At 32.5% G+C, this 26,851-nt stretch overlaps 1 protein-coding gene across 1 annotated transcript in view; it reads left to right on the forward strand.

Moving 5' to 3' along the window:
* LOC126880389 (ceramide transfer protein) overlaps window positions 1-22,633 on the forward strand; it is a 179,100-nt gene extending 156,467 nt beyond the window's left edge. Inside the window, exons 7-9 of the mRNA XM_050644224.1 lie at window positions 6,141-6,343; window positions 12,807-12,939; window positions 22,434-22,633. Of these exons, the coding sequence (XP_050500181.1) occupies window positions 6,141-6,343; window positions 12,807-12,939; window positions 22,434-22,561 (464 nt within the window). The 3' untranslated portion in view covers window positions 22,562-22,633. The remainder of the gene's footprint in view (window positions 1-6,140; window positions 6,344-12,806; window positions 12,940-22,433) is intronic.
* Window positions 22,634-26,851: the final 4,218 nt, after the last annotated feature.

Genomic DNA, 26,851 nt, shown 5'->3' on the forward strand with positions numbered 1-26,851 from the left:
TTTCGTCTATTGCCAAAAGGCTAAGCATTTTAAACAAATTTGGAAGTAAGAAACTCATAAATCATACAAAAAAGAATGTGTGTGTACTTTGTACGCACGTAAGAAGTTATACTTCTATTATATGATTATATGATTATAAACGAAATTAATATACTTTTTATTTATATTTTATTTAAATATTGAATTAATTTATACTTACTACATACTTCTCAAACATTTTTATTAAAACAGTGCCAAAAATTAAAATAATAAAAAAATAAAACACACACAAACACATTAAAAATGCCACAAATGATTTCTGAACATTAATTGTCGGAAAAATTTTTAACTAAATACGTATTTTCTGAAAATAAAATTATATAATAAATATACTTACAATCATAAAATGTATAAAAAAAAATAAAAAAATAAAAGTTTCTATTGGGATTCGAACCAACTTACCACGCGGCTGGTATTTGCGTTTTCACTCGCATTAAAACTTCGCCACAGAGACAGCTTGTCATTACGTGCGAAGATCGTCTAACTAAACAGATTAACCTTTTGACATTTTTAACTTATGTAAATCAAATTATTTTGATTTTGAATTGAAATGATTTAGAATTGAAAAAATACAACAAAACATAGAGTAAGAAGAATCAAATTATGTAAATAAAAGTATTACATACTACTTATGTATTTTGGTAGGTTCAAGGTAGGTATCGGAGCCCGTATAACGACTAATAAATTTCGCAATCACTTGCGTCGTGCAAAGTGGCTATGCTCAAATATCATAACAAAATTTGATCAACTATTTATAAAACACTTACCAGTGAAAGATTCTTTAGCTTTGAATAAGCGAGATCTGCGGCACTCATACTAGGCACAGTTTGATGAGCTTTCACATTGGCATGCAACAATCATCTCTTCTATGTAAATAAGTCCAAAAATATAATATGAAAACTATTTAAAAAGGCAGTATAACCATTAACTAACTTTTTGTTTGTTGTTTCTCTTCCTACAAATTTTAAAACGCAACAAGCATACATTATAACCAAACACAGTCCCACAGCTGTGCCACAGCTGCCATATTGGATAATTTTTGTCATGTCATTTGAACATCCAATCAGAACAAAGTTATAATGCGCATGCGCCCGGTCGCTAGGTTTTCCCATATAAAATTTCACCGTCATTACGCCCGTAAAGAAGTATAACTTCAAAAATTTCAATATGGCGTCCGCTGAATATGTCTATCCTTATTGGTTGCTTAGAAAATTGCAAAATAATTCATAAATTTTGAGTTTTTATAAATATTCATAACTTATGTAAAAATTAACTTAGAACCTTCTTATTACACAGAATGCTGGGACTTCTGGTGCTTAAATTACACACTAAATTTCATAGCAATTGGTCAAATAGTTTAAAAGTTATTTAATTTGTTTATTCCAAATTAATTTTCTTTGCAACACTTTAAGTCAGAAAATAATGAAGTTACAGTAATACTTTGGATAGTTTATAAAAGAAGAATATTTTTACTAATAACTTAATTAAAAAAAATTACAAAAAATAATTCCAAGTATCGCCAAATTATTTTGCAAGAACATGTCGATTTTTTGCTTATAAACAATTAGAATAACTTTTTAACCATTACCCGTAGAAAAATTATTTTTCATATTTAGAAAGACTGAATTTTTATACAAATTTAAAAAAAGAAAAAATTGTCCTAGGACAATTAGGGACGAAGTTGACTGCCCCCCTTTTTTTAAGTCGCAGCAGCTTTCTTTATAACAATTTTCAAATCAAATCAGTCACATTTGAAAGAACATACTTCAGAGTTTTAATGTACCAAATAAAAAAAATATATACTTTCGAACAAATCGGTCACAAAGCTTCAAAATGTGACCCTTAAAATCGGCCGGCCTTGAAACTTGGGAGATCGATGAGAAGGGGGAAGGAACTGTTAGCTGTATCTCTTGTTCTCACCTATGGATTTCGACGTTTCTTTTTTAATTTGTATGTACTTTTTGCGTAAAGTACGAGTATGCATTATTTAAATAAATTAATTGTTATATACACCATCAAAATTGTTTAAACAATTTTTTTTCAATTTTTTTTAATAATATTTGAAGTAATTAATCACAAAACATAAATATTTATGAATAATATAATAATACATAGTTTTTTATTAAACTTGGTAATAATTTAAAGTATGAAAAAACAAATTATCCCATTCAATTGTTTCTAAAAATAGTATTGGTCTATGGAAATCAGAAAATCTCAAATAAACTAGGTTTTATTTTTTTAGTAAATATGCTATTAGAATGAAAAACTGAAGTTACAGAACCACCAAACAAGAGATAAACGTAATTGATTGGGGTTGGAAATTAAGCTAAGAACCGTTAGTACCGATCCGATCAACAGATCTTTGTATACCAGATATTTTATTTAAATAAACTATCTGCTTTTGCAAAACAGGTTGCACCGAGTACTTGTTAGTACAGAGATATAAATAGTTTATGAATTTCGATAACCAAAACCTCAATCTTTCTCTATTATCTATTTTGGAGTTTCCTTTTTTAATCTGTATGTACTCTTTGCGTACTTTACGGATATGTTTTTTTGTTGATAAAGTGGTTATTTAATTAACTATGTAAATTGTGTGAACAATTTTTGGAAATTCTTTTACGATATTTTTAGGATGACTTTGTTGGTAATCATAGGAGTGGATCATATGCACTTGACTTTACAATAACTTATAATAAATGGGTAACTGATAATTTTATTTTAATAGTCTTGTATTGTAAAATGTATGAAATATCTCAATTTTTTTTTGCAATCTTAAAATTATAACTTTCAATGTTGTAAGATACAATTATTACAATATTGTAGAAAATTTCTGAAAATAATTTTGTTCTTTTTATCCTCTCTCTAATTTTGTTACATTTCATTTTTCGTTTATCTAGTAGCATGTTTATCAAGAAATAAAACCTAGTTTATTTGAGATTTTTTATTTTCAATTAAATATTATAAGCCAATTTTAGATTTAGGAATAATTGAATAGGATTAGTAAATAATAATTACAGGGTGTAACAAAAATACAGGTCATAAATTTAGGAATAATTGAATAGGATTAGTAAATAATAATTACAAGGTGTAACAAAAATACAGGTCATAAATTTAATCGCATATTCTGGGACCAAAAATAGTTCGATTGAACCTAACTTACCTTAGTATAAATATGCTCATAAAAAAAGTTACAGCCTTTTGAAGTTACAAAATGAAAATCGATTTTGTCCAATATATAGAAAATTCTTAGAGATTTTGTATTGAAAATAGACATGTGGTATTTTTATGGCAGGAGCATCTTACAAAAAAATTAATAGTAAAATTTTGACACCCCATAAAAATTTTATGGGGGTTTTGTTCCTTTAAACCCCCCCAAACTTTTGTGTACGTTCCAATTAAATTATGATTGTGGTACCATTAGTTAAACACAATGTTTTTAAAACTTTTTGCCTCTCAGTACTTTTTCGAAAAGTCAGTTTTTATTGAGATATTTTAAATATTAGTCAAATCCACCACATATTTGTATATGGTTAAGTACGATTATGGAGACTTAATAATCGTATGAAAATTTATTATTTATAATTTACATTTTTAGGCATATTTTGAACCATATTAAAAAAGAAGTCACATCTTGATAAAAGGTGCCTTATCGAAAAAATACTAAGAGACAAAAAAGTTTTAGAAACATTGTGTTTAACTAATGGTACCGCAGTAATAGTTTAATTGGAACGTACACAAACATTTGGGGGGTGTAAAGGAACAAAATCCCCATACAATTTTTATGTAAACTTATTAAAAAAGAAGCCGCAACTCGATAAAAACTGCCTTATCGAAAAAATACTAAGAGGCAAAAAAGTTTTAAAAGCAGTGAGTTTAACTAATGGTACCACAATAATAATTTAATTGAAACGTATACAAAAGTTTGGGGGGTTTAAGGGAACAAAACCCCCATAAAATATTTATGGGATGCACAAATTTCACTATAATTTTCCTTTAAGATGTTCCTGTCATAACATGATACTTGTCAATTTTCAATAAAAAATCTCTATTTTATAGATCTAATAGTTTTCGATCTATTGGAAAAAATCGATTTTCATTTTGTAACTTCAAAGGGCTATAACTTTTTTATGTGCACATATTTGTATTAAGGTAAGTTAGGTCCAATCGATCTATTTTTGGTCCCAGAATATGTGATTTAATTTATGACCTGTATTTTTGTTACGCCCTGTATAACTAATATGTACGTTTTACAATAAAAGTTACATCAAATATTATTTAAAAAATTGAAAAAAAATTGTTTAAACAAATTTGATGGTGTATATAACAATTAGTTTATTTAAATAACGCATATTCGTAATGTACATAAAAAGTAAATACAAATTAAAAAAGAAACAACGAAATAAATAATCGAGAACCAGAGATACAGTTAACAGCTCCTTCCCCCCTCTCATCGCTATCCCAAGTTTCAACGCCGGCCGATTTTAAGGGCCACATTTTTAAGCTTTGTGGATCAAGGAAATCTTTTGTATACCTTGGTACGTTAAAACTTTGAAGTATGTTCTTTCAAATGCGGCTAATTTTATTTCTTAATTGTTATAAACCAAGCTGCTGTGAATTAAAAAAATAAGGGGGCTAACTTCGTCCCTAATTGTCCTAGGACAATTGTTTTTCTTTCTAAATGTGTATAAAAATTTAGTCTTTCTAAATATGGAAAAATAATTTTTCTACGGGTAACAGTTAAAAAGTTATTCTAATTGTTTATAAGCAAAAAATCGACATGTTTTTGCAAAATAATTTTACACTATTTATAATTATTTTTTGTCATTTTTTTTTAAATTAAGTTAATAGCATAAATCTTCTTCTTTCATAAACTGTCCGAAGTATTACTGCAACCTCATCGTTTCCTGACTTATAATGTTGCAAAAAAAATTAATTTGGGATAAACAAATTAAATAACTTTTAAACTATTGGACCAATTGCTTTGAAATTTAGAATATAATTTAAGCACCAGAAGTCTCAGCATTCTGTCTAATAACAAAGTTCTAACTTAATTTTTACATAAGTTATGAACATTTATCAAATCTCAAAATTTATGACTTATTTTGCAATTTTGTAAGCAACAAATAAGGACAGACATATGCAGCGAACGCCATATTAAATTTTTTTATATGATTTATCAGTTTCTTACTGTCAAATTTGTTTAAAATGCTTCACTTTTTAGTAATAGACGAAAAAAGCGAAAATTTACCATTTTTTGATTTTCATTTCGGCTGCAGGAAACATATAGGTTATTAATATAGATGTCCATACTACTCAAAATATTTGGTTTCGGCCTGGAGGGGGATGTGTCACGAGAAAAATCTTATTTCTCTGGACTACATTGGAAATTGGAAAAATTTGCTATTTTCAGACGAAACCAGTATTTGTGTAAAATCAGATGACCGACGAATTTGTGTACTTAGGGGGCGAGAAGACAAGCAAGAACGAAAACTGGCAGATCTGTTCACAAATATAAACGAAGTGTGATGTTCTGGGGAGGTATTAAGCTTGTTACTCACGGGAAGCTATACTATAATGTATATTACTAAATAGTGAAGCTCTAGAACTTGTAATTAGGTTCTGGAGATGTACAATGGGAGAAAACACTAACCGCACCAGCTTCAGCCGAGTCGGAAGGGGCGGAGGGGTACGTACCTAGTCTGTATCAGCTTCTGACTTTCTTTGAACGGTGTTCATTTACCGACAAATGATGGGAAGTCTTGATAGATGGTTTGGTCCTAACCCAAGGATCGTAAATAACAAATTTTGAGAGAAATAACGCTATTTCACGTTGCGTTGATTCCCGTATTTAGTTTTTATCTTTTTCTATCACATTTCTATTTCTTTGGCATGCCGCACCACGTTTCATGGGATCCTAGCTTTATAGTTTAATGCTGTTTAACTATTTTTTCTTAACCAAGTTTTATATTACAATATGAAATTTTCAAGTTTTATAGGTAGTTTTATTGTTTAGTAAGTTTAGTTTTTTTGAGAGAAATGTCTACTATTTAATACAAAATAAATAATTGTTCTATTTTAATTATCTCTTATATTTTTAGCCACTTTAGAGCACATGACAGTACTAGAGACCATATCGGAAGACACATTAGTGTTCTTACAGACTCACAAAAGGATATGGCCAGCTAGTCAACGAGAAGGTTTATTTTGGTCGCACATAAGGAAGTTACCCAACGAGAAAGATAGAGATGGTCCCGATATTTGGACGGTTGTCAACAATTCTACAGAGTATTCAGAGCACCCTGTAAGTAACAGTTAAAATTAGTGTACAACAGTAAAAGCAGTATTTAAAATTATTAATTTTTTGAATCGCACCTAACTTTTTCAAACGATATTGGAAAAACGGTTTAAAACGGTTTTTAGATATGAAACTATTATAAATAAAAGATCTTAGAAATTATAAAATATCCACTGATTTATATCCATATAATATCTTCATGATTTAAATCAATGTGTCCTACTTATCGTAATGAAACAGTACATAGAGTTTCTAGCATGTCATGTTTGATTTAAATTTTTATAAGTTCAGAAAGTGAAATTATGAATCTAATTTATACACGAATTAATTATTATATTTATAATTTATGTAAGAAGAACATTTTGCTATATCCTAGAACGAGATTAATAGGTTAAATTATGCTTTAACAAAGCAAATTCATAAAACCGAACAATAAGCATGCACTTAACCCCAGATAAGGCTTAAGCTAAATATACAGTACTTTTTTCCAGAAAGTATGTCCTTTTAAAAACCCGGTGGTATAATCAATGGCTATGACTAAGAAATAATTTTAAAAAAAATTTAAAGTTAAATATTTTTATTTCTAATTACTACAACAATTATTATTATTAATGGAAGAAATTGTAAGTATCTGTTTATATGATATTTATAAAACATTGGTTCAGATGTAATGCTACATTACATTTATTGCAGCAAAAATTACATTTTTTGTGACAAGCAACACCCCGAGTTTGTATATTCTTATAGACAAAAAGAAGGACTAAATTGACCAAAGGTTTTCTGGATCATCTTTATATTGTCTTGTTAAAGGCTTCAATTATATGTAATTGCCAGGCATTTTGTTCTGCTAGATCCACTATTTGGCTTGATATGAAAAAAAAAACAATTTCTTGCCACTGATCGCTACTCTATAGTGGCTGATATTTATAATATTGCACCTCGATAAAACGACGTTTGAAATTTGTGCTAGAACTTTTCCGGGTATAATTCAAAAACTATTAAAATTAGAATTATTTTAGTGACTTACAATGATTTTTGAAGCTCTACAAAATAGCGTACCTATTAATTGTGCTAAAAATATTTAAAAAGAATATTTTTTTGAGTTATGACACTATACAGGTAAAATAACGAAGAATTTACGAAATATTATTTATTAAAAGTGGCTTTTGCCGTATAGAATATAATATCATTATTATTGACTGGTTAACAGAGTTATAATTATTAATTATTTAATTTTAAATGTAAGTAACAACATTAAATAAAACAAATATAAAAAATATTTCAAAAAGAAAAATAAATGTGTTACTTTCCTTGAGCATATTCGCAGATTGTTTTGAATAAAGTAATCACATATGCTGTCTTAACTCAACAAACGACGCTTTATACAGATCTTAGATGGACAAATACCTTGCACAACTCGATATGTGACACTGTATATGTTCGGGACATCTTTGATTTTGGTTAACTATACAGGGTGTTTCAAAAAAAGGTAACCCCGTCTCTAGGGTAGGTAAAAAACTGAAAAATAATTGGGGTTTGCTTAGTAAAAAATTTTTGTAACGCCATCCGTTTTCAAGATACAGGGCGTTGAAGAAAAAAAATTTTACGCATTTTTGAAAATTGAAAAATTGAAACAAGGTTTAAAAACTCTAATTATTGTTGATTTATCGTCATAACAATCAATAAATGTCAGATTTCCATGGCACACTTGGAGAAAATAGAGGTATATCTATTAGAACTTTATCATTACTACCAGCATAAATTATTACTTCATAATTTTCAAATCAAAATATTCCGAAAACGGTACACAGTATCGAGTTTTACCAAGAGTACATTTTTCGTGTAAAATTGAATGATGTTTAAGTTTACTTGAAATTTTGATTAATAATTATACTCTTAAAAAAGTTATATTGACTAATACTTAGTACGATCCGTGTAACTAGCGCCCTCTATGAGAATCAGATATAAAAACAAATTCATGGGATGTATCAGCTTCCAAAACATATTCGTATAAAATTTCATTACAATGTTGCCAGTAGTTTCGGCAAAATCGTAAAAAATGCGTAAATTTTTTTTCTTCAACGCCCTGTATCTTGAAAACGGATGGCGTTCCAAAAATTTTTTACTAAGCAAACCCCAATTATTTTTCAGTTTTTTACCTACCCTAGAGACGGGGTTACCTTTTTTTGAAACACCCTGTATAATGACACCAGTATCATCTAACGATAAATACTTGAGCCATAGACGTAACACTTTTTGAGACAGGAATTTGTAGCTTTATTAAACTGTTGCTGCAATAAAACCATTTTAAATTTTTTTTTGAGTTGTGACACTGTTTGAGCGGAGGTGCAATATACTAATTAATTAGCAATTTTATTTGTTTTTTATAGACCTTATTGTGATTGCATATCTGGAAACAAAATTATTTTCATTTCATTTGCAAACTACTATTTCACTCTACTCTGCAGTGCAGTAGTCAAATGAATCTCTTTCTTTTTTTTCCGTGTGTTTAAACCAATAATATTACAATCTTTTCGTATGTGATTTTTCCCTTATTGTACCCCATTTTTTTTACATTCCCTTAGTGCAAGTTCTTTCAAAAGAAGTGGTATGGTAAAATAGTAGTCCTCTAAAACCTCACGAAATTGTACGGCAACTCTAGCTTTCAAAGCAAGAAGTTTATATTGTGTAGAAGATCCCTGATATGGATTAAATCAGCACTCGACATAACCTAGGCTAGGAGTCCCCATCTCAAACTTGTATCCCCATCTCTCAGGTTTCCAAATGACATGTTCACGAGCAAATGCAAATGTGCGTCTTTTGCGAGCAACAGTAAGTAATGGCCCCGTTGCTGGATTGCAAGCCTATGAAAAGGCGTTCGATAGTGTCGAGATATGGGCGAGAGAAAAAGCTCTAAATAACAGCAGAAAAGACTCCAGGTACAGGCAACTCTTACATAACATCTATAAAATAGCAGCTATGATAGTCGAATGGGAAAATAAAACAAACAAAGCTAACCCCATAGAAATACGTAGAGGCATAAGACAAGGAGATGTAATATCCCCAAAACTCTTCACCTTAGCTCTGGAAGACGTCTTTAAAGAACTGGAATGGGAATACATGGGTATTAACATAAACGGGAAGAATCTCAATCACCTCAGATATTGCGATGATGTTGTCCTTATTACAACCAACCAAGAAGAACTAGCCACAATGCTGACTCAACTAGCACACGCATCAGAGGAGATAGGATTAAAAATGAACATGAGTAAAACCAAAATCATGACAAATACAAACGAAAGAATAAATATAAATAATGTCAATATTGAGGTTGTTGACGAATATAAATACCTGGATCAAATAATCAAAGCTAATAAAGAGAACCAAACAATTGAAGTACAGAGAAGAATCCGATTGGCGTGGGCAGCATTTGGAAAGTTAAGATGTATACTAAAAAGCACAAAGATACAACAGTACCTAAAAACCCGTGTATTTGACCAGAGCATCCTTCCTGTTCTGACGTATGGCTCAGAAGCATGGACATTAACAGAGGCCAACATAAACAAAATTGAAATAACTCAGAGAAAAATGGAAAGATGCATGTTGGGAATAAAACTACAAGACAGAAAATCAAACAAATGGATAAGAGAGAAAACAAAAGTAAAAAATGTAACTGAACATATAACACGGTTAAAATGGAGATTTGCGGGCCACAATGCAAGACAGGAAGATAAAAGATGGAATGCTGAATTACAAAACTGGAGATCGTGGACAGGACGAAGAGGAAGTGGAAGACCTCAGATGCGATGGAAGGACGATATTGTAAAAGCTGCAGGAACTAACTGGAAAAGCGCAGCCAATGACAGACGGAAATGAAAAGATTTGGAGAAGAAACTGTATTCTCTTAACTAGAAATAGTCCAGGGTAATAAGGTTTTTTCCATGGCACTTGAACAGCCAGGGTACCGAAGCGTTTTTTCGACAGGTATTACCTATAAGAGCAAATTGTAACTATTTCCTGCGTAGGATCTGGCGGCCATTTTTATTTATAAACAATTAAGTGTCAAAAAATGGCATTTTTCACTTTTTTTCCAAATCAATGGAAAACAGGCAAACTTATGTTTTTTTTAGTACAAATATCTTCAAGATTATGGAAAAAGCTTTAAAATGACGTATTACAAAGTTTGATATATGTACTCATTTATTGTTAATATAATTGCGAAAAAAGGTCTGAATTGCAAAAAAAATATCTTCGCAATAACTGTTGTAAAAATTAGTGTACAGCTTTGAAATTTTTGTCAAATAAGGGTTCTTTGGTGCTTAATATTTGATAAAAATTTCAAAGCGATTCATTCAATTGTTTTAATTTTATTCAAATTGTTTATCCCAGAGAGCATTTTTTTGCAATAACATAAGTCAGAAGAAAATGACGTTAGAACCATTCCACAGGTGTCAAATGAAAGAGCATGAGCTATATTTTCAACTTGGTTTTAAAAAAGTGAATAAAAAATGCATTTATTAGTAATAAATAATTATGCAAAAGTATCGTAAATCTTTCCTTATAAACTGTTTATTTTGTTATATGTATAAGAAATTATACATATTTATTACAATTTTTTATCAATTATGATATAGACAACATTACTTGATAGTTGTGCACTTAAAACAGGGTAAAAAATATAATTTTTTTGGAGAAAGTTATTCAAAAAGTTTATAAAGAAAATTTTACGATACTTTTAATTGTTTATTACTAATAAATGCATTTTTTATTCATTTTTTAATCCATGTTGAAAATGTAGCTCATGCTCTTTCATTTGACACCTTGGAATGGTTCTAAGGTCATTTTTTTCTGACTTATGTTATTGCAAAAAAATGCTCTCTGGGATAAACAATTTGAATAAAATTTAAACAATTGAATGAATCGCTTTGAAATTTTTATCACATATTAAGCACCAAAGAACCCTCATTTGACAAAAATTTCAAAGCTGTACACCAATTTTTACAACAGTTATTGAGAAAATATTTTTTTTGCAATTCCGACCTTTTTTCGCAATTATATTAACAATAAATTAGTATATTGTCCTTTTCATGAGTATTTTTCAGTGCGTAACAAATGATAGGAAAAAGGGTAGGTCCGTGATAATACACATTTATGACATTTATTCTAACATGACATTTTAGTTAAATCTGACAGTTGTCACATTTTATTTTCAATTTGGAATAAAAACAAATCAAATGTGTTTCTTGCATTTATAAAATGGTATTTTCTTTGATTTGTATAGTCTTTTAAATTATACAGATTATATTTGTAATATTATTATCTAATTAAAAAAAAAATATTTTTTTATTATGGCGCCATCTATCGACAACTAGAATAATCATCGAACTAGAATAATTACTAAAGTAATCACCAACGTGCCTTTTTTTCTGTCATATACAATTTAATGCGTTAGAAAGAAATCGAAAAACTGTGACGCACTGAAAGATGATCATGAGAAAAAGAATATCAAACTGTGTAATACGTCATTTTAAAGCTTTTTCCATAATCTCGAAAATATTTGTACTAAAAAAATCATAAGTTTCACCGTTTTCCGTTTATTTGAAAAAAAAGGAGAAAATGCCATTTTTTACAGTTAATTGTTTATAAATAAAAATGGCCGCCAGATCCTACGCAGGAAATAGTTATAATTTGTTGCTATAGGTATTACCTGTCGAAAAAAACCCTTCAGTACCCTGGCTGCTGAAGTGTCACGAACAGAGTATATTTTTGTCTTATTACCCTGGCCTAAAACGCTGATTAATGATCCTTGGGTTTGCGGAATATGGCTTTGGAGCATTATGCATTTTAACAGTTTGCGTCTGGTTTCGCAATGCAGCAATAGTGAGAACGCGATATTCTCTGACTGTTGTCTTCTTTTTGGCACCAATACCTGGTCGCTGTTGATGAGATCCGGTCTGAAGAAATCGTTGATAAGTTCTCTGCACAATTGGACAACTAAAAAATTGTTTTGCCACATCCCTTTAGCTTGCTTCATTTCTCAGCAATGTAAAAATCTTAAAAAGGAAGATTACTTCACTGTAAGGAGGCCAGTGTAACACTAAGATATCTCAGAAACTCTTTAGAACACTACAATAGTCCACGCAGTTCTTAAAACAGTCAATTCCGCAAAGCTTTGATTTCCGAGATCTGGTTTAACAAGACTTACGAATTTGTTTTTGCTCTTTGCAGGCTCGGTGTAGCTTTTCAGTACACGTGATAATTCATTTAATTTAATTAACATAAAACAAATTAAAAGAAAATGGAGAAATATCCAAAAAATATATAAAATTTCGTGATGGCATTGCGATGAATATAGTATACTTTCGCTATAAGGCATATACCATTATAATACATTATACACTTACTTAAAATTTTATTTATTAATTGTTCCAGTTGTTTCTGTTTATATTAACCTTGTTAATTTTTCTAGGCAAATAACGGTAAATGTGTAAGGATCTTCTTAACAGTATGCCTACTGTGTCAGACGACAGTGGATCCTCCAAAAGATGGTACAACTTTAACAAGAGATAACTTATCTTGTAAAATAACGTACTGTTCTGTAGGTATGTATAAATGGAAAGTTAATAATTAAAAAAAATTACTGTACCTCAGTATTTGGTTAGGGAGTAAATGTTCAGTATTTGGTTAAGGAGTAAATGTTCCCACGAAAGAAAGATTAAAAAGCTAAAAGGGTTCAATTACTAGTGATAATGTCCATTATTTCAAAGCTAAAGGCATCCATGATATCCCAAAAATGACACAAGAAGGATTTGGTAAAGACACAAGCTTTCATTCTTTAAAGAGTACACTTATTACATCAGCAATCAGAACATACTAGTCTAAGAGCTGGGAGCGGATTTTTGCGTGATAAGTAATATGGAAAAACTATATGGGGATATGTTGAAATAGTTGTGTACATTACTTTCCCCAACGGCCGGAAACCAGAGTGGGGGCCGAGGGTAGATATAAGGGGTCAAAGTCGCGGTTTTTATTATGTTTTTTTTGTGACGCTCTTGATAGAGATAGTCCACCAAAATTAAGGAATAAGTAGGTCATCACGTAACTAATTAAAATCTCCAGGGGCGAAAACCTACGTGGCCGACAAAGGGGTGGGGGAAGGGATGAATATAAAAATTATAATTGGGTTTTTTGTGACGTTCCTGATCGAGATAGTGCATTAAAATTTGGGAATAAGTAGACAATGACATAACTAAGTAAAATCCCCAGAGCCGGAAACCAGATTGGTGGACAAGGGTAGTTACAGGGAGTTAAAGTCGCGGTTTTTATTATTTTTTTTTGTGACGCTCATGATCGAGATAGTGCACCAAAATTTTGAATAACTAGTTCATGACGTAACTAATTAAAATCTCCAGGGGCGGAAACCTGCGTGGCTGACAAAGGGGTGGGGGAAGGGGTGAATATAAAAATTATAATTGGGTTTTTTGTGACGTTCCTGATCGAGATAGTGCACCAATATTTGGGAATAACTAGACCATGACATAACTAAGTTAAATCCCCAGAGCCGAAAACCAGAGTGGGGGACGAGGGTATTTATAAGGGGTCAAAGTCGCGGTTTTTACTATTTTTTTTTGACGCTCATGATCGAGATAGTGCACCAAAATTTGGGAATAACTAGTCCATGACGTAACTAAGTAAAATCTCTAAGGGCGAACGCTGCGTATCCGACAAAGGGGTGGGTGGCAGGGGTGAATATAGAAATTATAAGTGGTTTTTTGTGACGTTCGTGATCGAGATAGTGCCCCAAAATTTGGGAATAAGTAGATTATGGCATAACTAAGTAAAATCTCCAGGGCGGAACGCTGTGTGGGGGACAAATGGGTGGCGGCAGAGGTGAATGTAAAAATTATAACGGTTTTTTTTTGTGACGTTCGTGATCGAGATAGTACACCAAAATTTGGCAATAAGTAGATTATGACATAACTAACTAAAATCTCCAGGGGCGGAACGCTGCTTGGGTATAAAGGGGTGGTGGGTAGGTTTGAATATACAAATATAGGGGTTTTTATGACCTTCGTTAACGAGATAGTGTACCAAAATTTGGGAATAAGTAGATCGTCTTCTTCTTCTTGCAGTACTGTCTCCTATCAGAGGTTGGCTACCATCACAGCAATCTTAACTTTGTTGACTGCAGCTGTGAACAACTGTATTGAACTGCACCCATACCACTCCCTTAAATTTCGCAACCAGGAAATCCTCCTACGTCCCACATTTCTCTTTCCCGAGATTTTTCCTTGGATTATGAGTCTTAGCAGAGAGTACTTTTCTTCTCTCATTATGTTGCCTAGATACTCTAGTTTTTTCGTTTGTATGATTTTTATGACTTCGCATTCCTTCCCCATCTTCAGCAAAACATCTTGATTTGTTACTCTTTCTGTCCATGGTATTTTCCACATTTTCCTGTAACACTTGATTTCTCTTGTCTGGTCATTAGTATCAGTGAAGTAGATCATGAAAAAACTAAATAAAATCGCCAAAGGGCGGACAAGGGTGAATACTCAAAATCTTTGGGTTATGCTCGTCATCAAGAATATGTCCGTAACTTGCACAATTGATTCATTGTAGAATCAAATTCCAAAAGGGCGGACAGCTAGGTGGGGTCAGCTAGCTTTGTTAAAAACGGTGTCAAAATATTTTCATAAAAATGAAAAGAAAAAATTAAAATTTCTTATATTTTTGCGGGACCGGTGGCGGGCGGGACCCCTGCCCACCACCCCTTGTTCTCCCACGCAGCATTACGTCCCTAGAGATTTTGCTAAGTTACGTCATGATTTACTTATTCCCAAATTTTGGTGCACTACCTCGATCACGAACGTCACAAAAACCTCTTATAATTTTTATATACACCTCTGCCCTAACCCCTTTGTTCCCCGCACAGCGTTCCGCCCCTAGAGATTTTGTTTAGTTACGTCATGACCTATTTATTCCCAAATGTTGGTGCACTATCTCTATCACGAACGTCACAAAAAAATCCCTTATAATTTATATATTCACCCCTGCCCCTACCCCTTTGTCCCCAAAAGCAGCGTTCCGCCCCTTGGTATTTTACTTAGTTACGTCATGAACTAGTTAGTCCCAAATTTTGGTGCACTATCTCGATTATGAGCGTCAGAAAAAAAAATAGTAAAAACTCCGACTTTGATCCCTTATAACTACCCTCGTCCCCCACTCTGGTTTCCGGCTCTGGAGATTTTACTTAGTAATGTGATGGTCTACTTATTCCCAAATTTTGGTGCACTATCTTGATCAGGAACGTCACAAAAAACCCCTTATAATTTTTATATTCACCCCTGCCCCCACCCCTTTGTCGGCCACGCAGCGTTCGGCCCCTGGAGATTTTAGTTATTTACGTCATGGCCTACTTATTCCCAAATTTTGGTGCACTATCTCGATCATGAGCGTCAGAAGAAAATAATAAAAACCGCGACTTTGACCCCTTATAACTACCCTCGTCCCCCACTCTGGTTTCCGGCTCTGGGGATTTTACTTAGTTATGTCATGGACTACTTATTCCCAAATTTTGGTGCACTTTCTCGATCAGGAACGTCACAAAAACCCAATTATAATTTTTATATTCATTTCTTTCCTTACCCCTTTGTCGGCCACGCAGCGTTCCGCCCCTGGAGATTTTAATTAGTTACGTCACGACCTACTTATTCCCAAATTTTGGTGCACTATCTCTATCAAGAGCGTCACAAAAAAAAATAATAAAAACCGCGACTTTAACCCCTTATATCTACCCTCTGCCCCCACTCTGGTTTCCGGCCGTAGGGCAAAGTAATGTACACAACTAGTTCAACATGTCCCCATATAGTTTTTTCATATTACTTATCACGCACAAAATCCGCTTCTATCTCTCCGACTATACTATTATGTAGACCAGCGTTTCCCAAACGGTGGGTCGCGACCCAGTACCGGGCCATGAAAGCAAAATGCCGGGTCGCCTCGCCTCGTCGCTTCAGATCTTCAAGTGAACATGAACATCTTTTACACTGCGAAGTTCGTTGGCTATCAAGAGAGATTTTTTTAAAAAGACTATATTGAATTAATGGAAGAAATTTCACTATTCTTAGAACAACATCCACCAACGGCTGTGGATGCAATATTTCAATTTAAAGACAGTTTTCATTATGTCAATTGGTTAATCAAGGTAGCCTATCTTTGTGGTATTTTTATTACTCGAACAATCTAAATATAACATTACAAGGTAGCAATTAACTGTATTTAAAGTACAAGAGAAGGTGCCCAAGCACCACGCACCAAGCACCACGCCCCAAGCACCACACATTACGCACCAAGCACCACAAACCACGCTCCAAGCACCACGCCCTAAGCACCACGCACCAAGCACCACGCACCAAGCACAACGCAACTAGCACCAAGCACCACGAACCAAGCACCAAGCAACACGCACCAAGCACCACCCACCAAGCAACACGCACCAAGCACCACCCACCAAGCACCACGCACCAAGCACCACGAACCAAGCATTACGCCCCAAGCACCACGCACCAAGCACCAGGCACCAAGCAACACGCACCAAGCACCACGTACCAAGCACCACGCACCATGCACAACGAACCAAGCGCCACGCACCAAGCACCACGCACCATGCACAACGAACCAAGCGCCACGCACCAAGCAACACGCACCACCCACCAAGCAACACGCACCAAGCATTACGCCCCAAGCACCACGCCCCAAGCACCACGCACCAAGCAACACGCACCAAGCACCACGCACCAAGCACCACGAACCAAGCACCACGCACCAAGCAACACGCACCAAGCACCACCCACCAAGCAACACGCACCAAGCACCACGCACCAAGTACCACGCACCAAGCACCACGCACCAAGCACAAAGCACTACGCACCAAGCAACACGCAGCACGCACCATGCACCACGCATCAAGCACATCGCACCACGCACCTCGCACATTGCATCACGCACCTCGCACATCGCATCTCGCACATCGCCGCTCGCACTTCGCACCTTGCACCTCGCATATTGCACCTCGCACCACGCACTTCGCACCACGCACCTCGCACCTCGGACCTCACACCTCTCATTCACACACACACTCACACACACCAGTGTATGTAGTGAGTATGTAGTATGTAAATAGTGGGTCACGAAGGATAAACACATAAATAACCGGGCCACGGAAAAATAAGTTTGGGAAATGCTGATGTAGACTGTTATGATGGTAGAGCTTTATAGCTCTAAAATGTCGTGATGAAATCTTGTCTAGCGACAGGTCCTCCTTACTATTTTAGTAGGTCTAAAGGTCTATTGGCTAGCATATCTTCGGTTTTATACTGATATGTGGATCAGGAAGTCGACCTTCTTCTTTTTGTGTTGACATGACTCTGTCTGATTTTCAATGTGTCTCCCGTAAATTGTCGTTCCATCGTTTCTCTGGTCTTCCCTCTGATCGTCTTCCTATTGGAGAACCGAACTCAAGCCGTCTTTACTACTCTATTTGTTGTCATTCGGCTTACATGGTTGTTCCATGCTATTCTTCTTTTTCTGAACCAGTCCTTGATGTTCATCCTTTTGCATCTTCGTCGTATATGATTACTTCTAGATCTGTTCCGTAGTGTCTTACCGTCGATTTTTCCTGAGGGTTTTCATCTCTACTGTTTCTAATAGTTTTTTTGTTCTCTCTGTGTCAGGTCGTGGTTTTACCGCGTACATCATTATTGTGTGAAACTGTTTCAATAGTCCAGGGTGCATCTGTTTTGAGATGGACGTTGTGAGGTGACTCATATTTTTTTGCAGTAATTGCGTGGAATTAACTCATATAATAATAATTGAGTTATCCTCCCACTCAAAAAGGTCCGGAACATTGTTTAAATAATCAAAATGTCACAAAATTAAGGAAAAATTCGATTTTTTTCTTCGTTTTTTGATTTTAACTTTCAAAGTATTCACTTCTGAGAAAAGTTATACTGACATAAAAGTTGCGTAATTAAATTTCCTACAATATAGGATTAGTTAAAAATTTTAAAAAGTGTTATCCTTGTTGGAAAACAGCAATAATTGCGAAAAAAAAACCCAGGAAAGTTTTACCCAGAAAAACTTTATGATATAGTAAAGCAATACTGTAAATTTTATTAAAATCGGTTCAATAGGTTTTGCAATCCAGCTTTCACAAAAAAAAAATATTTTTTCAAAATGTTGCAGGACTAAAAATAAAGCAGATAGCAAGTTGAAATTTTTTTACATATAGAAAAATACTATACCTTTCATTTGCAATTTGCAAAATTAAAATCGGTCAACTACCACGGCGTCAGGAATTTTTTTTAAATAAACAATAATTTTTGGTGCTACGCGCAGGACAGCGGTGTTCGATTCACACAAGTTGATTTCCACCAAAATTTCTTCCAATCTTTATCTAATATATTATTTTCTTGCTCTATATTTTCATATAATTCCACAAAAATCAAACTAATTTGATTATTGTTTGTGAAATATTGTTTAAACAATTGCATATGTTTAAAACTTTTATTCTCTAAGTTAAAATATATGAGCAAAGAAAGTTTTTGCTAAAAAGGTGTTATTTCAAAGAACAGTGTATGTGTTTTTATTTTGAAATAAACAAATTTATTTATTTATATCGAAATGTACTAAAAATTAAAATTATCAATTATTATCAAAGGTCATTGGAATGCCCAATCAGAGCAAACGTATCCGCTGTCCTGCGCGTAGCACCAAAATTAATGTTTTAAAAAAAAATTCCTGACGCCGTGGTAGTTAACCGATTTTACGATTTTAATTTTGCAAATTGTAAATGAAAGGTACGGTATTCTTCTATGTGTAAAAAAATTTCAACTTGCTATCAGCTTTATTTTCAATCCTGCAAAAATTTTAAAAAATGAATTTGTTTTGCGAAAGCTGGATTACAAAATTTATTTTGTGAAATCTGTTGAACCGATCTCAATGAAATTTACAGTGTTTTATTATATCATAAAATTTTTTTGGGTGAAATATGAAGGTCCTAAGTGTAGCATAAATGGTTGAAAAACGTAAAATGCGAATACTTTTTTTATGGTTTTTTTCGCAATTATTGCTATTTTGCAACAAGGATAACAACTTTTAAAATTTTTAGGTAATCCTATATTATATGAAATTTAATTACGCAACTTTTATGTCAATGCAATTTTTCTTGAAAATGAATACTTTTAAAGTTATAATCAAAAAACGAAGAAAAAATGGATTTTTCTTTAATTTTTTGACATTTTGATTATTTAAACAATGTTCCGGACCTTTTTGAGTGGGAGGATAACTCAAATATTATTATATGAGTTATTTTCAAGCAATTTCTGCAAAAAAATATGATTCACCTCTCAACATCCAAATGTACTAATCCAGGTCCACAAATCCTATCTGCCTATCATTTCGTTGCCGATATTTTTATTTCTCCACATTGTTTAATTCACACATCCTGCGGCTCTATTTGCTCTATCCACTTGATCTTTCACTTCTGTTTCGAGCTTTCCGCACTATTCCTCAGTGTGATGCCTAGATATTTTAACTCCATCACTTGTCACTTGTTATATACTTTATTTTATGCATTTTGTCTTTTGTGGAGAAATTTACATGTTCAATTTCCTAGTGGTTATTTTAAATTGGTGCAACGTACGTTGTAAATTATCGTCACTTTAACAGATTAGTATTGCGTCGTATCATATCATATAGATTGATAGATTATGTCCGCGGGCATAATTGAATGTACAGCTGGGGCCACTGAATAGTTTACACGCTTACATATCTAGTAGCCGATCTTTTAATTTTTAACTCATTTAAACGCACTTTTTACGTCAAGGTGATGTTAATTACCAGTAGCGAACCGAGAGTAGAAATGTTTTTCCGAGGAGTGTCCAAAGTATAGAAATATTGCAACTCATCCTTTATTTAACTGAACTTTTACATTTATTTTTCATAAATATAAAACCACATAAACAATAAAAGCAAATAAATAAAAAAACTGTCACTGTCATTGAAAATAATTATAAACGTCAAAATTCCTAAGCTATTACAGACATTCGATATTGTTTATCTTTGTTTAATTTATTGTGATTTCTATGGAAAAGCGACTTAATTTTTGCGATACTAATTTCTATGAGTTAAAAAGAGACCTAGTATAAAAAGTAGTTCGTGAATAATTTTATTAATACTGGATAATTGTCAAGGCCATAGTCCAAAAAAATAATAAGAAGAAAACATAAGATTCAGGTTATGTTATTAAAACGTAAACAATTGTATGTAGTAAATAAAATTAGTTATTAAAATGCAGTACTGCAAGCAAAATACAATTAATTAAATTTACCTTTATATAATAATTGCATATCATATCAATATTGTGGAGCAACATATAATTTTTCTTCTTCAATGACAGTAGATATGAAATGTACGTCAATTTGACAATTTCAATTGACAATATGAATTTTTTAAGAAAAGAAAGTTGCAATATTTCTCCGCTATTCGGGCACGATCGTTTCTCAATTCCCTTCCAAATACTTGCACACCGCGAATAGTAAAAAACTTACATTACACTGAGTTTTTATGTATTTGTTTTTTATTTCGTCATCTGGGAATGTATCCCCTGTAACCCCATATAAATTGCCATTCATTATTCACGGTTTCTGTATTCGCGGAATATTTACGGAACATAAACTCTACTGTATTGCCATTCAATTATCACTAGTCAACAAATAAACAAAAAAAAGTTGCGACTGATGTTAAAATGGCTGTACCGGGGAGTTTAAAGCGTCCTGAATGCGAATTCAAACATCAAAATGTTCCACCACGTATATATTTTGAGTTATCTTCTTCTTAAAGTGCCTCGCATTTCTGCGTAGGCGTCCACCGTACATTGTCTGGTCAGGTGAAATGTTAGATTTGGAGTTATAGAATGCATCACATAATGCTGCTTATTATAAAAATTCTTATACAAATAAGTTCAGAACTAGAAACAAAAACTATAGTAAGACTTTTGTACACAATTTTCCCATACCACTATTTGGATTAACACAAATACACATTTTATCCTGCATAGTAAAAAACGAGGATAGCTCCTAGTTAAGGTTCCTAAATATTCTAAGTTCTACTGGCTAGTAAATTCCATTTAAAAAAATCCATTATTGTAATCTAGAACCTAAGGGTTAAGCATGTCCTTTGGACAAGTGAAGGTCTCGAACTATATCATGTAATTCGGCTTGTTGGATGTAATAAGGTGCTTTTCGACACTTTCGATAAAATAACAATCATTCTTTTCTGATACATCATCGGGTTCACTTTTATCACCATACATCAATTTGTCGAGGTCCTGGAACTGGTAAATCTTCTCCATGAAAAACTGGTTTTATTGCTGAGTTAATATCTGAATATTCAATTTTATGCTTGCTCTTCCTTTAAAACCCAGACACTATTGTCATGCAGGAGTAACAGTCGTTAAAATGGTTTAGAACTATATAAGTTTAAATGGGTAAATTTACTGATTAAGGATTGCCTTTGGTTTATTCTTTTTTTAAATTTCGTAGACATTAGATATCCCATTGTTGCCAAATTATGCACAATTTTTAGGAAAAACGTTAATTTAATAAGATCACTCCCCGATATATTACAAATGACTGCTTTAAAAAAATTTTTAGTAAAATAATCATATAATTTAAAAATCATCTCATTTTTTTTTGAAAAAATCATAACTCAAAAATCTTACGTGTTAGGAACTTTTTACCATCATAATCATATTCAGAGAACGAAAATGAACAAAAAACAGCATTTGCATTCGAGTCGCAAATTGGTTATAAACTAGTTTTATCTTCCCATGCGATATCAACTAAATCTCAATGCCTTTCTGAACTCAAACACAACTTATTCTGACCGGTTAACATCCCGTAATTTAACGCTTGTCTTTTATTCCATCTACATTTATAATTCGTTTTTTACCAATTTATATAAGTGTATCTAATGTTTTTTTATACACATATTACGTTTTAATAAAGCTAATATTTTGATTTTTTTTTTTCAGTTAATCCTGGTGGTTGGGCTCCAGCTTCCGTATTGAGGGCGGTGTACAAAAGGGAATATCCAAAGTTTTTAAAACGCTTTACAGCTTATGTTAAAAATCAAACGAAAAATAAACCTATTATGTTTTAATTATGTCAGGGTCTATTTTACTACACATCTTTGTTTATTGTATAATTATTAATTATTAAATATTTAAATTTCTTTTGTGTACATTATTACGAAGCCATTACTTTAGAGTTATTCTGCTAGGGGAGAAAGATATTGGAATCATTTTATTGCACATATGTGTGTAGATCGAAAAGAGGATGTGAAGCTATACATGAAAACCTATGTTTTGGAACTAGTTTGTTTTTTAACCAAGAGGAGTGATTCAAATTTACCGCGCTGTATTGCTTGTTTGTAATTGGTCTAACCCCAGGCAAGTTTACGCAACTGTTATACAATTTTGACACTAATGACATTTATCAAATTTTGACACTAGGGACATTTCATAGGTTAATTAAGTTATATCGGCGATTTTTGTGTTTTCTGTGTTATTCCTTTAATCTTTAAATTGTTAGTCTGCTTTTATATAAAAAGCAGTTGTTTTTGGAACTCTTGGGACGTATTAATTTAATATAATATTTATGGATTACCGTTGAGGGCCGACTAGATAAACCAATAAAGAAGATGTATTTGGTTATTATTCTAGTGACTTTTTTAGACGTGAATCTGTCTTTTTAGTTTACTCCTGGTTAAAAAATAAACTATAGAAATGGTGCTAGAGATGATATGCTTGTACGACGATTTTAGACACATTATTGCAAAAGAGAAAATCACAACTCGCGAGATATAAAATATTATTTCAAGGCAAGAATAGAAGACGAAGAAATAAGCAAAAATTGAACCGTGTTCAAGACTCCACAATAGCCAGGTACTTGATGAGTTTTTCGATAATATCCACGCCTATAGTAACAAAACTTATATGGTCCTTTTCATAGGCATTTTTCAGTGCGTCACAAATGATAGAAAAAAAAGTAAGTCCGTGATAATACACATTTATTCTAACATGACATTTTAGTTAAATCTAACAGTTGTCACATTTTATTTGCAATTTGGCATAAAAACAAATCAATTGTGTTTATTGCATTTATAAAATGGCATTTTCTTTGATTTGTATAGTCTTATAAATTGTACAGATTATATTCTTAGATATAATTCGTAAATAATTTTTTTTTCGATTATAGCGCCATCTATCAACAACTAGAATAAATGTTATAAATGTCTGTAATCACGGACGTGCCTTTTTTTCTGTCGCATACAATTTAATGCGTTAGAAAGAAATCGAAAAACTGTGACGCACTGAAGGGTGCCTATGAGAAAAAGATTACATACGTTTTCTGTAGAAATGTCGGCGCAGTTTTTTAATTATTAACAATTTATTGCGAAAAATGCGATTTTTGAAATTTTGTTTATCATTAAATTATAAATAAGTGAAGCGATTTTTTGAGCACGACGGCGCAGCCGGAGTGTCAAAATAGAACAAGTGTTTTAAAAACAAATTATCCACGAATACTTTACGCTATTTTATTTTATTGGTAGACTTTGAAATCATGTATTATTAGTCAAAAAAATGAAATAAGAACTAATGATGTAAAACGGTTGAATTTGTGATGTATACCTTTCGTTATGGAAATGAGAAAAACAAAATTAATTTGCAATCTGACACAGAAGATTAATTGTTATTACTTACTTACTGTTAAATAGTAAAGCAGAATCGCGGTTAATACCGCAAAAATCGGAAGACGCTTATAAAAAAGAATACGACAAGTTGATTAAATGGATGGAAGAGCAAAAGGTAACTGATTTAGATGAACGAGTTATGCTTGCTTACCTTCAGAAAATGTCGGAACAGTACAAGTGTTTATATACAGTACTTTTCACATTCATTTTAAGATTTTCAAATATTTGAATAAAGCTTTTGAAACATTTGTTGGTAATCTTTTATTCATATTTTATTTATTTGACTTTACAAGGTATCATTTAGAGAGATATCGCAAAGGCTAACGTTAATACTGTGTCAAGACATAAATAAGGAATAACGGTCTATTTCAACACAGGCATCAAGAGAGTTATCGCAAATGTTTTGGGACCAGGGTTTAACAACCGACGTTTGGGATTAACGCCCGGTTTCATAATCAACTTATAGTGAACATTAACTAAAGTTGACATTTACCCATATGAATTGCATTGATAAAGGTACCAACTTAAAATTTAAAGTCCACTTTAACCGATTATGAAACCGGGCGTAAATATGACCTAGAAATTAATGCTGAGAAATACTATAAATGTTTTTTTATTGAAAATACAATTTGGATACTGAGCAGGTTGACATGTATTTTAATTTTAATGATTTAACCAACAATAAATATAAATAATCAGTATAAAAATAATATAAAATATCTGAATAACTAATATCCTAACCACAAAAAGTTGTCTATTGTATACAAAATAAGAACACACGTGTTTCTCAATACAGGAACAAGATAATTCAGTTTTTGCTTTAAAAAATTTGTATTCTATAAATTATTTTTATGTTTCATCCCAAATGTCAAATTAGCGTTAACGTTATTACCGTCTCTTATTTCGACCTAAATAGCGGGACACGTTATCCGGTATTAGCGTAACATTCACTCTGCGCTTGCGTACATGTCAAAATAGCGTATTCCGCTATTAGCGTGCGATAAAAATGGCTTTGCGATATCTCTCTATTCATTCCACTCTAACTTTTCCCATGCATGAAATTATTCACGAATTAATTTTTATATTAGGTCTCGTTCTTACTCACAGAAACTAGTATCGCAAAATTAAGCCGCTTGCCCATAGAAATCACAATAAATTAAGGGGATGGGTACGTAGTTTCTGCTCCAGTGCTATTTAAATGGATTTTCGAATCCTGAGAAAACTAATAAATATTTTTGAAAAATTTAAAAGCAGAATTATTTTTTTTTAAATGGCTTCGGCAGTTTGCCATACAGCATACAGCCAGTTACATGATCTTTTAATCTCATTACGCGCAGTAAAAAGTTTATGAATTATTTGCAATCGAATAGACTAAAATAGACAAATTTAAAGTTGGGAAATCAGTACAACAGTTAATGAAAAGAAGAGAAAAAGCAGAATGAAAGATTACGTTATTAGCGAGGGCCGAAAGTCCCTGAGAACTGCTATAATGTTTATTTTAATAAGTTAAAGGGGTGAAACACTAAGAGAAAATTTAGTGTGATTTTTAATATCAAATATTTCATTCAAAATAAACTTTTTATTTATTCTAAGGGACTTTCGGCCCTCGGTAATAATTTAGTCTTTCCTTCTGCGTTTAAATTTTTCAAAAATATTTATTGGTTTTTTCAGGATTCGAAAAAAATTAACACAATGTCCGTGGTAATATTTTCCAAATCTATCTTTGTCATTACTTACTCAGAATGACCAAGAACTGCTTAAACGTTTTGAGCGAACAATCCTAAGACGAATATATAGAGGCATAAAAGAACAAGGTTTGTGGCGCAGGCGTTACAACTTTGAGTTGTATAGAAATTTTGGAGAACCTGACGTTGTACAATTCATTAAGGTAGCACGCCTTAGATGGATAGGTCATGTAATCAGGCGAGAGGAAGATGCCATAGTCAGAAAAGTTTTTGACCGAAGAGGGCCGATATGACAACGAGCAAGAGGAAGACCGAGACTTAGGTACCAAGACAACATAGAAACTGATTTAAAATCTATTGGAATCAGAGCATGGAGAAGAGTTGCCAGAGACAGGGGCGAATGGAGGATTGTTCTGAAGAAGGCTTTGGCTCATAAAGAGCTGTAACGTCACTGATGATGATGATGATCTTTGTCATACAACGCACTCAGTCGAATAGAATATTGTCAGTCAGACAGTGACAATTTTAAATATTTAACATGGCATCGGGAATATTTTGAGTTGTTGATTAAATAATATTGATAGTGTATTTGATAAATAATTGATTTAAGACGTGAACTTAATAAAAAGTTATTTATTGCTTATTATTTATGGAAGATCCAAAGCAGAGAATAGACCAGGATATATTCAGTGATCCAAGTATTTTGTTGTTAATTTTAAGCGTTTCATAGTAACAATATATTATTAAAAAATAACTTTATCACTTTTCTCGATTGATTATTGGTTTTTGTTTTACAGTAGATAAATTATTACAATCACTGAATACATAATTAGTGAAACAATTATATTGATTAACTGAATTAATAAATTAAGGCAATTAATTATACAAGTAACAGTTATCCAAGAACATTCAAAAGCCATCTTTAAAGTTAATGTCAAGTAAAGTTTACATATGCATACCAGTAAGAATTTTACTACACGTAATTTGCCGTGTAAAGACAGAAAAAGTAGGG

The sequence above is a fragment of the Diabrotica virgifera genome, chromosome 2, assembly GCF_917563875.1.
Source record: "Diabrotica virgifera virgifera chromosome 2, PGI_DIABVI_V3a".
Classification (NCBI taxonomy): domain Eukaryota; kingdom Metazoa; phylum Arthropoda; class Insecta; order Coleoptera; family Chrysomelidae; genus Diabrotica; species Diabrotica virgifera.